The sequence below is a fragment of the Dendrobates tinctorius genome, unplaced genomic scaffold (assembly GCF_039654945.1).
Source record: "Dendrobates tinctorius isolate UK_male_01 unplaced genomic scaffold, ASM3965494v1 ptg000250l, whole genome shotgun sequence".
Taxonomy (NCBI): domain Eukaryota; kingdom Metazoa; phylum Chordata; class Amphibia; order Anura; family Dendrobatidae; genus Dendrobates; species Dendrobates tinctorius.
This window is the reverse complement of record NW_027361917.1, coordinates 7373295-7385751: the sequence shown is the minus strand read 5'-3', so window position 1 is coordinate 7385751 and position 12457 is coordinate 7373295. Positions and strand designations below refer to the sequence as shown.

General features: G+C 45.1%; 1 protein-coding gene across 3 annotated transcripts in view; it reads right to left on the bottom strand.

Annotated features, from left to right (window-relative positions):
* Positions 1 to 12457, bottom strand: part of SNX5 (sorting nexin 5) — a 118843-nt gene that overhangs the window by 17979 nt on the left and 88407 nt on the right. For all 3 annotated transcript variants that reach the window (XM_073557452.1, XM_073557453.1, XM_073557454.1), the window contains exon 8: positions 5708 to 5783. In XM_073557452.1, coding sequence (XP_073413553.1) covers positions 5708 to 5783 — 76 coding nt within the window. The remainder of the gene's footprint in view (positions 1 to 5707; positions 5784 to 12457) is intronic.

Sequence of the window (12457 nt, the reverse complement as noted above, 5' to 3'; positions counted from 1 at the left end):
ACATGTCCAGTTCTTAATGGCATTGTGCAGTTTATAGACCGGGTTCATTTACAACAGAACTGACAAGTTATCTGAACACATTTTATGCACAACAATGGGGACTTCGCTTTTCTTGGTACAAATCCTAAAGTCTTCATACATATTAGATAAAAGGCGTCTGAGCCTACCAATTTTGGCAGGATCGGCAGACTATCGGACATGTTTGGGCGCTTCCCGATTCTTTCCCAACAGACAATTCAGGGGAGTAATAATTGGGCAGTTGGCAGTTTTAACCCCAATCCTTTTGTTTACAATGGAGATAAGCCTCTGCCATAAGAGTCTGGCAGCAACTTTAGCTCGTCTCCCCTATAAAGCACATGAACGCTGAGCCAAACACTCATTAGTAAGGGAGATAAGTCGATAGGGCTGTCAGAACCTTCGTTTGACAGACAAACAGGTATATGGTGCGTGGTGCCAGCCCTACACTACCTAGAGATCAAATCAAGGAGAAAGTTATGGGAAAACTTTGAATCATCAAACGCTGGAAGAGCTTTATCTTATCTTAAGAAGCTTGCACTTGGGCAAACACTATATTTTATGGGGATACTCTGGCCACGAAGAACTAACAGACCAAGTGACTCCTTATAAAAGGTACTTAAAAGGGGCACCCGATTCTGATATATATGTCTCTCATCCTGGCCCCCAGGAGCATACTCAGAAGTCATGGGGCCCCATACCAGGTAAAATGCACTTCCCACAGTCCTCCATAGAGTATAATAAAAAGTCCATAGTCATTCATGAAGTATAATACACCAAAGGAGGTGAAAAGAAAAGTTTTGAGTGAGGAAAAGAGGGGCTCAATTCTGGCTTTTCTAGCAGTGGGATACAGTGAGCGTCATGTTGCCTCCATCCTTAGAATTTCTAAGACGGCAGTTCATTACAACAAGGTCAAGCAGCAGACATTGGGGACCACAAAGCTACAGACCGGCAGAGGGTAAAAACGACTCTCCACTGACAGAGATGACCGTCATCTTAATCGAATGTCACTCAGCAAGCGCAGGATGACATCAAGTGACCTACAAAAGGAATGGCAAAGGCAGCTGGGGTGAAGTGCACGGCAAGAACAGATCGTAACAGGCTCCTAGAGACAGGGCTCAAGTCATGTAAAGATAGACAAAAGCCTATCAATGAGAAGGAAAGGAGAGCCAGGCTGAAGTTTGCCAAAGACCATAAGAATTGGACCATAGACGACTGGAGTAAGGTAATCTTCTCTGATGAGTCTAATTCTCGGCTTGGCCCAACACCTGGTCGTCTAATGGTTAGACGGAGACCTGGAGAGGCGTACAAGCCACAGTGTCTTGCACCCACTGTGAAATTTGGTGGAGGATCAGTGATGATCTGGGGATGCTTCAGCAAGGCAGGAATTGGGCAGGTTAATCTTTGCAAAGACATATGAATCAAGTCGCATACAAGGTTATCCTGGAAAAATAGTTGATTCCTTCAGCTCAGGCAATGTTCCTCAACTCTGAGGACATTTTTTCCTGCAGGACAATGCGCCATGCCACACAGCTAGGTCAATCGTGTGGATAAAGGACCATCACACCGAATCCCTGTCATGGCCAGCCCAATCTCCAGACCTGAACCCCATTGAAAACCTCTGGAATGTAATCAAGAGGAAGATGGATAGTCACAATCCATCAAACAAAGAACTGCTTACATTTTTGTACCAGGAGAGGCATAAGGTCACCCAAAAGCAGTGAGAAAGACTGGTGGCAAGCATGCCAAGACACATGAAAGCTGTTATTAAAAATCATGGCTATTCCACAAAATATTGATTTCTGAACTCTTCCGGAGTATTGTTGTTTCTAAATGATTATGAACTTGTTTTCTTAGCATTATTTGAGGTCTGCAAGCACTGCATTTTTTGTTATTTTGACCATTTCTCATTTTTTGAAAATAAATACATAATTTTAGTGCTTAGAAATTCGAAGACATGTTGTCAGTAGTTTATAGAATAAAAGAGCAATTTACATTTTACTCAAAAATATACCTAGAGAGAGAAAAATCAGACAAACTGAAAATTTTGCAATGGTCTCTTAATTTTTGCCAGAGCTGTAGTAGGATGGACACTTACGGGAAAAGAAAAAAAAAAAAAAAAAGTACTCACCTTCCCTCCACCACGCGGCATCCTCTTGTGAAGCCGGAAGCTGACTTCAGTGTGTGACGGGGGCCATGACCACACTGCCATGCATCCCCAGTCACGTGAACGCTGTCAGCTGCTGGCCTCTGATTGGCTGGCAGCGTGTATTGCTGCACACGGACCTTATGGGTCTGTGAGGTTTAATACACTTCGGGTGATTTGTGTCCAAGGATGCACATCCAGTTAAAAAGTTCCTGCTGGCCTCGGGGGAGACTGGCCCACTGCCTGGGGCCATCAGCACTTCAGAGGGGCACACATAGGGCTTTTATTATTTATTTTCAAAGAATGTGGCTCTCAAGGTAAGAAAGATTGGTTACACTTGTTGTACAACCAACTCAGGAAGAAGGTGAGGCTAAAAGAGTATTTACAAGATCCTATCTCAATATGTAGTAGAAATAATAAATATTTAACAAATACCTCCAATGAGAAATTTAATATAGATTTGCTGTTTTTTTTAATTAAATATTTTTTATTATAATTTTTTTTTTTTTTTAAACACAACAGTACAAAACAATAAGGCTGTGGGCCCACGTAGCGTTTTAAAACGCTCGCTAAAAACCGGACTCCTTTCCAGAAATCGCACGTTTTTTTCCACGCGATTTCACCGCGATTGTTTGCGATTTTGCCGCGATTTTCGCGTGCGATATTCAAGCACTTTCCAAGCGATTTGAAGCATCGCTTGGAAAGTGATTGACAGGTTGGTCACACTCGTCAAACATAGTGTTTGACAAGTGTGACCAGGTTTTTACTATTGAGGCTGCCTATGCGGCATCAATAGTAAAAGATAGGATGTTAAAATGCTAAAAAAAATTAAAAAAAAAAATCGGTGTATATTTACCTTCCGGAGTCCCGCGCTGCATTCCCGGGCCTCAGCGTTCCCAGTAATGCCTTGCGAGACCTGTGATGACGTAGTCTCGCGTTGCTATAGCGATCTCGCGAGACCGCTAGAGTCACGCAAGACTACGTCATTACAGGGCCTTGCCGCAAGGCATTACTGGGAACGCTTAGGCCGGGAATGCAGCGCGGGACGCCGGAAGGTAAATATACCCCGATTTTTTATTTTTTATTCTTTTTTTTTTTTACAGGGGTATGGTACCCAGGGCCTGGAGGACAGCCTCCTCTCCTCCACACCGTGGGTACCATCCGCACATGAGACGCTTAACTTCCCACATGGTGGGCATAGCCACATGCGGGAAGTCAGCGATTCTCATACATTCCTATGGGTGCGGATTCGCGGCAATTCTTTGCGATTCCGCACAAAAGAATGAGCATGCTGCGATTTTTTCCGCGATACGATTCCGCCGCGGAAAAAAGCGCAGCATTAGCACAGCATGTGCGGAATGCCATAGGAATGCATGGGGGGCGTTCTGTACACGATTTTTAAACGTTTTCACGCCGAAAATCGCGGCAAAAACGCTTAAAAATCGCTACATGGGCACACAGCCTAACTCAACCAAGAAAGGGACTCAGTCCCTCTTCTATCCCCCCCACAACATGTCCCCCTTTCAAACAAGATTTGCTGTGTTTTTCACAGCATGTATAGCAGGGGTCCTCAAACTATGGCCCGCAGGCCACATGCAGCCCGCAAAGGTCTTTCATCCGGCTCCTGGCCAGGCTGACATTGAACTCATGAACTGCACTGCAGTTCAATGCCGGCGGGCCCTGTAATTGCGGGCAGGATGAGGCGCCGAGGAAAGGCGTTGCGCAGCCCTCCGTATGCAGCACAGTGTACACAGACGACGTGATTGTCATCACGCCGCCTGCGCAGCCTGATGACACCGCCTGTGCCAGAAGAAAACAGACGAGCGGGAGCCTCTTCAGAGCAGTGGGGGACATAGGTGAGTTTTTGCTTTTTTTAATGCCGGGTCCTATTGGGGACATTTACCTGCCTATTGGGGATATTTACCTGCCTATTGTGGACCTGTGCTGCCTATTGGGGATATTTACCTGCCTATTGTGGACCTGTGCTGCCTATTGGGGATATTTACCTGCCTATTGTGGACCTGTGCTGCCTATTGGGGATATTTACCTGCCTATTGTGGACCTGTGCTGCCTATTGGGGATATTTACCTGCCTATTGGGGACCTGTGCTGCCTATTGGGGACATTCACCTGCCTATTGGGGACATGTGCTGCCTATTTGGAACCTGTGCTGCCTATTGGGGACATTTACCTTCCTATTGGGGACTTGTGCTACCTATTGGGGACATTTACCTTCCTATTGGGGACTTGTGCTACCTATTGAGGACATTTACCTGCCTATTGGGGATTCTTGCACCACACCAGTCTGAGCTGGAGGTAAAAGTGGAGTTCCACCTATATGTGCACTGGTGAGGCTGCAATGATGAGCACTGATCAGGCCGCATTGATGGGCAGTGCAGTCTATGTCTCTGTGTGGGCAATTTTATTGCTGGTATATTGTTTTTGTAGCAATATTATATATATATATATATATATATATATATATATATATATATATGTATTTTACTAATAGCAATTTTGAATGATATCAAGAAAGAGAAAAAATTGACTCGAAGTGTAGGATATTCGAGGAACCCAAAAACATTGGTAAGTTTGATGATCTAACTTTACTTCTTCATTTTTAATATTGTATTTGCTCCTATTGTGTCTTACTACTTCTAAATAAGATATGGCAGTGTGCATAGGAATTTGTTAATTTTTTTTAAACTATATTCCGGCCCTCCAATGGTCCGAGGGACCGTGATCTGGCTCCGATTAAAAAGTTTGAGGACCCCTGATGTAGGGCACTGCAGTAGCTTAGGTATGTATCCATGGTTAAGACCACTAAGATCTGTCTAACCAACTGTCACTATAAGGGTGGTCATAAATATGGATACCTAAGCTACTTCAATGCTATTCACATGGGGAAAGCGACATAGCGAATCAGGAGAACTATACAACATTTCTTATTGGAGGAATTTGCTAATGTGCTTAAGTCACACCTACTAAATATTGGGACAGGAGTTTGAAGATGGGAATACACGTTCAACATCAGTGCTGCTCAAAAAATATGCACAATTATTTCTAGGTTCGGTTCTCAATTCCTGGATGAGCAGCATCCGTAATATATATACCTACACAGCCACAAGTATGGCTTGAGGACTACATTTAAAAAAGAAAAAAAAAAAAAAATAGTGTACACAGCATATGAACTAATCTGTAAATTGCCCTCCATTTTTGGTAGATTCAGTGGATAAAAAGGTATTATTTGCAGGTCTCTGCCCACTATCCAATTAGAGGGATGAATCCCATTATTGCAGTTTGTCACATGAATGAGGATGAAAAAATCATCAAGAAACAAATCTAAAGAACAGTCGCCCTCTTGTGGTGAGCCACTGCGGAGAGGAAGATTTCCTCCGGTCACCACCACGCACATGCCGCAGTGAGCATTGTCAGACTTTATGAGGCCTCTGGTAACTGGAATGTGTTTACTCAACAGAAAGGAAGTCATCAGAACGACTTCCTACTCCAAATTCTTTTCCCACCCACATCTGATAGTAACACTTACTTTCTAACATGAGTGTTCTCCTCATCAGCTAAAGAGACCAGAGCAGCAGAAATATGAATGTAATCGTCAGCCACATCTGCGAAGAACATAGGAAACACTGATTGTACACTATGCAGTAACACAAAGGTCTTCACGTCCCTAGGATACCTCCTTCCAGGGCAACTCTAGGGCAAGTTATTGTAACATTTGGACATATGACAAACATTAATTCCCTTATTAACACAAAACCTTTATTAGAAGCAATTAATTACATAATAAAAAAACAAACCTACATTTTCTTTGCTTTGAGTTGCCGTTTTCCGACACGCGTAACCTTTTTATTTTACCATTGACTGGGCTGTGGAAGGCTTGTTTTTTCCTAGGCATGCTGACATTGTTAATACCATTTTTGGGGTAGATAGGCCATTTTGATCACTTCTTATTGCTTTTTTAAATTTTATTTTTGAAGAGTTGCAGCAAGTGAAAAATCGCAATTTTGGCTCTTTATTAGGCGTACAAGATCACCTTAATTACTTTTATATATATTTTGGATTGTTTGGACTTTTACAGATATGGTGAAACTGAATATATGTTTTATTTTTTTTTTTTATTAGGTCCCTTAGGGCAGTGGTCCCCAACCTTTTTTGCACCAGGGACCGGTTTCAAGCAAGACCATTCTTCCATGGCCCGGCAGGGCGGGGATGGAGGTGTGGCAGGGGCGGGGCTTTGGTCATAAGGGGGCGGGGCTATGGACGCGGTTGTAGTGTAGCAGTGCATACTTCTAATTAAATAACATTTATAATGTGACTCAACTCACCATAGGTTTTGAATAAGTGCTCCATCACCCCCTTCTCCCCATAATTGCCTTCACCCCATCACTCCCTTCTCCCCATCATTGCCTTCACCCCATAAAGCTGTCTCCCCATCATTGCCTTCACCCCATCACTGCCATCTCTCCATCATTGCCTTCACCCCATCACTGCCATCTCTTCATCATTGCCTTCACCCCATCACTCCCCTCTCCCCATCATTGCCTTCACCCCATCACTGCTGTCTCCCCATCATTGCCTTCACCCCATCACTCCCCTCTCCCCATCATCGCCTTCACCCCATCACTCCCTTCTCCCCATCATTGTCTTCACCCCATCACTCCCTTCTCCCCATCATTGCCTTCACCCCATCACTGCCGTCTCTCCATCACTGCCCCCATGGCCTTCTCCTCATGTCCCCATCTCCTCCAGGGCCAGGCTACACAAACACAGACCAACACACAAACACACACACGTACACACACAAACAGACAGACATACATACATACACACACACACACACATTATACACACACCACCTCTCTCCTCTCACCTGCCCGCCGCCCGCGCTTCCTCGCTCTTACACAGCAGCGGCGCGCTCCTCTCTGTGTCAGTCAGAGACAGGAAGCGCGGGCGGCGGCCAGGAAGCTTCTGCTATTCCCTCTTGCAGGCAGCGGAGCTGCTTGGATCGCTCCCTGGCCGCCGCTAAGAACTGCTGCGCGCCGCCCCAGCCCCCGCTACGCCACTGACCGCCCCTGGCTCCCCTTGTGTCCGCGGACCGGCAAGGGCACTGCAGCGGCCCGGTGCTGGGCCGCGGACCGGCGGTTTGGGACCCCTGCCTTAGGGAATTTGAACCTGTGATCGGACACATGCACAACATACTGAAAATCACAGTATACAGTTAGGTCCATATATATTTGGACAGAGACAACATTTTTCTAATTTTGGTTCTAGACATTACTACAATGAATTTTAAACAAAACAATTCAGATGCAGTTGAAGTTCAGACTTTCAGCTTTCATTTGAGGGTATCCACATTAAAATTGGATGAAGGGTTTAGGAGTTTCAGCTCCTTAACAAATTCGCAAGATGACTTCACCACATTCAAACAGGCAACACTCAATTTCAATCTGCCCTCACCTCTGCTAAACAGGCCTACTTCACAACCCTCGTATCTTCCCTATCGTACAACCCAAAACAGTTATTCAAAACTTTTAACTCCCTCCTCCGCCCACCACTGCCTCCTCCAACCTCCCTCATCTCTGCCAAGGACTTTGCCACACACTTCAAAAACAAGATTGACCAAACAAGGCAAGTCTTCATCACTCAACCACCACAACCCCTTTGTATACCAGACCAATGCCCAAACCCCATAACCTCACTCTCCAACATCACTGAAGGGGAGCTTAATCGCCTCTTCTCCAAATCGCACCTCACAACCTGTGCACTTGACCCCATCCCATCTCCTCCCCAACCTCACCACCACACTTATCCCATCCCTAACCCACCTCTTCAACCTATCACTAACGTCCGGTACCTTCCCTTCTGCTTTCAAGCATACCACAATCACGCCTATCCTTAAAAAGCTAACCCTCGACCCAACCGCTATGTCCAGCTATCGCCCAATATCATTGCTTCCATACTCCTGGAACAGCACGTCCACGCTGAACTTTCCTCCCACCTATCATCTAACTTGCTCTTTGACAATCTACAAGCTGGTTTCCGCCCCCATCACTCCACGGAGACAGCCCTGTCCAAAATTACTAATGACCTACTTACAGCAAAATCAAATGGACAATACTCTATACTCCTGCTTCTAGACCTGTCCTCTGCATTTGACACAGTTGACCACTGCCTCCTACTACAGATACTCTCCTCCTTCGGCATCAAAGGTCTTGCCCTATCCTAGATCTCCTCATACCTTTCCAATCGCACATTCAGCGTCTTCCACTCCCACACCACCTCCTCATCCCACCCTACTCTTCTCAATCTATACACTTGGTCTGGGGCAACTCAAAGTCCCATGGATTACACTACCATCTTTATGCTGATGACACTCTGATCTACCTCTCTGGCCCAGACATCACCTCTCTGCTGTCCAGAATCCCAGAGTGTCTATCAGCTATATCCTCCTTCTCCTCTCGCTTCCTCAAACTCAATGTAGACAAATCTGAACTCATCATCTTTCCTCCATCTCACAGATCTTCCTTACCCGACCTAGCTATAACAATTAATGACATCACACTTTCTGCCTCGGAGTAACCTTTGACTCTGCCCTGTCCTTCAAACCGCACATCCAAGCTCTTTCTATCTTCTGTCGCCTCCAGCTCAAAAATATTTCCAGAATCCGTCCTTTCCTCAACCCTCAATCTACTAAAATGCTTGTGCATGCCCTCATCATCTCCCGCCTCGACTACTGCAACATCCTTTTCTGTGGTCTCCCTGCTAACACCCTCGCACCTCTCCAGTCCATCCTTAACTCTGCCGCCCGACTAATTCATCTCTCTCCTCGCTACTCCTCCGCTTCTCCCCTCTGCAAATCTCTTCACTGGCTCCCATTCCCTCAGCGTGTCCAGTTCAAATTACTAATACACAAGGCCATCTATAACCTGTCTCCCCCATAGGTCTCTGAACTAATCTCCCGATACCTTCCCTCACGTAATCTCCGGTCCTCCCAAGACCTCCTTCTCTCCTCCACACTTATTCGCTCCTCACCCAACCGCCTCCAAGACTTCTCCCGAATAGCCCCTATTCTCTGGAATTCTTTGCCCCAACATGTCCGACTATCAAACACATTTGGATCCTTCAGAGGGAACCTGAAACCCACCTCTTCAAGAAACCCTGCAGCCTGCAATGACCCCGCTACCTCCTTCTCTCTCACCACTACTACCGGTGATATCACCTCAACCAACACCGGAAATGCTGCAACCCACCAACCTACTGTCTATTTCCCCACCAACCTGTAGCATGTAAGCCCGAAAGTATCAGTCTGTCATTGTTAGTTTGTTTACTGTAAGTGATATCTGTCATTTGTATGTAACCACTTCTCATGTACAACACCATGGAATCAATGGTGCTATATAAATAAATAATAACAACAACAACAACATGTGCCACCCTGTTTTTAAAGGGACCAAAAGTAATTGGACAATTGACTCCAAGGCTATTTCATGGACAGGTGTGGGCAATCCCTTCGTTATATCATTCTCAATTAAGCAGATAAAAGGCCTGGAGTTGATTTGAGGTGTGGTGCTTGCATTTGGAAGGTTTTGCTGTGAAGGAAACATGCGGTCAAAAGAGCTCTCCATGCAGATGAAACAAGCCATCCTTAAGCTGCAAAAACAGAAAAAACCCATCCGAGAAATTGCTACAACATTAGGAGTGGCAAAATCTACAGTTTGGTACATCCTGAGAAAGAAAGCAAGCACTGGTGAACTCATCAATGCAAAAAGACCTGGGCTCCCACAGAAGACAACAGTGGTGGATGATCGCAGAATAGTCTCCATGGTGAAGAGAAACCCCTTCACAACAGCCAACCAAGTGAACAACACTCTCCAGGAGGTAGGCGTATCAATATCCAAAACTACCATAAAGAGAAGACTGCATGAAAGTAAATACAGAGGGTTCAATGCACGGTGCAAGCCACTCATAAGCATCAAGAATAAAAAGGCTAGACTGGACTTTGCTAAAAAACATCTAAAAAAGCCAGCACAGTCCTGGAAGAACATTCTTTAGACAGATGGAACCAAGATCAACCTCTACCAGAATGATGGAAAGAGAAAAGTATGGCGAAGGCGTGGTACAGCTCATGATCCAAAGCATACCACATCATCTGTAAAACACGGCAGAGGCAGTGTGATGGCTTGGGCATGCATGGCTGCCAGTGGCACTGGGTCACTAGTGTTTATTGATGATGTGACACAGGACAGAAGCAGCCGAATGAATTCTGAGGTATTCAGAGCCATATTGTGTGCTCAGATCCAGCCACATGCAGCCAAACTGATTGGTCGTCTTTTCATACTACAGATGGACAATGACCCAAAACATAAAGCCAAAGCAACCCAGGAGTTTATTAAAGCAAAGAAGTGGAATATTCTTGAATGGCCAAGTCAGTCACCTGATCTTAACCCAATTGAGCATGCATTTCATTTGTTAAAGATTAAACTTCAGACAGAAAGGCCCACAAACAAAGAGCAACTGAAAACCAAAGCAGTGAAGGCCTGGCAGAGCATCAAAAGGGAGGAAACACAGCGTCTGGTGATGTCCATGAGTTCAAGACCTCAGGCAGTCATTGCCCACAAAGCATTTTCAACCAAATACTAGAAATGAACATTTTATTTACAATTATTTAAATCTGTCCAATTACTTTTGGTCCCTTTAAAAACATGGTGGCACATGTTAAGGAGCTGAAACTCCTAAACCCTTCATCCAATTTTAAAGTGGATACCCTCAAATTAAAGCTGAAAGTCTGAACTTCAACTGCATCTGAATTGTTTTGTTTAAAATTCATTGTGGTAATGTCTAGAACCAAAATTAGAAAAATGTTGTCTGTCCAAATATATATGGACCTAACTGTATACAGAAATTCAGTTTGATAACCAGGCAAACCACAGGAAAGGTTTTACAAATGCAAAGTCATGGCAGACACGGGTCTTTAGCAGGCCCCCGGCTGCCATGGCAACTTCTTGACACCCCACGATCATGCTCTCTAAACCATGCTCCTTTAAAGGAGTTATCTCAAACTGACAGCAGCATGTAAGGGGATAATAGCAGCAAGCAGAGGGCATCTCCGCTCACTGCTATTAGGGGCAGATGCTGGCTGTGTAACACACCGATGCACTGACAATGGTGCGGTCATGCACGGTCGATGTTCGGAACGGGCTATTTTTTGGGCTATAAGACCCAGGAAGCTGACGTGTGCCGGGAAACGTGTGGCTTCAGCGCCGGAGCCCACATCAAAAAGCAGAGAGAGCGACGTGGGCGTATTATTACACCAAACATCGGAAAGGGGTTAAAGAGAATGAATATTCACTGCTCTCTAAGCCCATGGTAATGTAGAGCAAAGAATATTCATTCCCTTTAGTAGTGGACACACTTCAGGGCCCAGCACTGCAGGAAGACAGCAGCTGAAGTTACTGTGTGGCCATTAACTATCAATGAATATTCACTGCTCTCCACGCCCATAGTCCCGGCGATGGAAGCAGCGAGTATTCCGGCAGCTGTCCTCCGCTTGTAAGCAGAGCAAGACATCACTGCCATGCGCTGCTTACAATCATAAAATCAGCTAAGAGCAACAAAACAGGACGCTGCAAAGGAGCACAGGGAAGGTAAGAAGAATGGTTCTGTTTTATTTTTTTTAATGTTCTTCTGATGGAGGCCATGCATAACAGGTTAGGGATGAGGGGGAACCTAAGCATACCAGGATAGGGATGAGGGGGGGCCTATGGATACCAGGATAGGGATGAGGGGGGGGGGGGGTCACATATACTGTGATTGGGGAAATTATTTTATATCGCCTTGCGAAAGTATTAGGCCCCATTAAACTTTTCTACTTTTTCCCCACATATCATGCTTCAAACAAAGATACCATGTAAATTTTTGGTGAAGAATCAACAAGTGGGACACAATTGTGAAGTTGGACGAAATTTATTGGTTATTTTAAATTTTTGTGGAAATTCAAAAACTGAAAGGTGGGGCGTGCAATATTATTCGGCCCCTTTAACTTAATACTCTGTTGCGCCACCTTTTGCTGCGATTACAGCTGCAAGTCGCTTGGGATATGTCTCTATCAGTTTTGTACAACGAGAGACTGAAATTCTTGCCTATTCTTTCTTGGCAAACAGCTCGAGCTCAGTGAGGTTTGATGGAGATCGTTTGTGAACAGCAGTTTTCAGCTCTTTCCACAGATTCTCGAATGTCTTCAGGTCTGGACTTTGACTTGGCCGTTCTAAAACCTGGATAC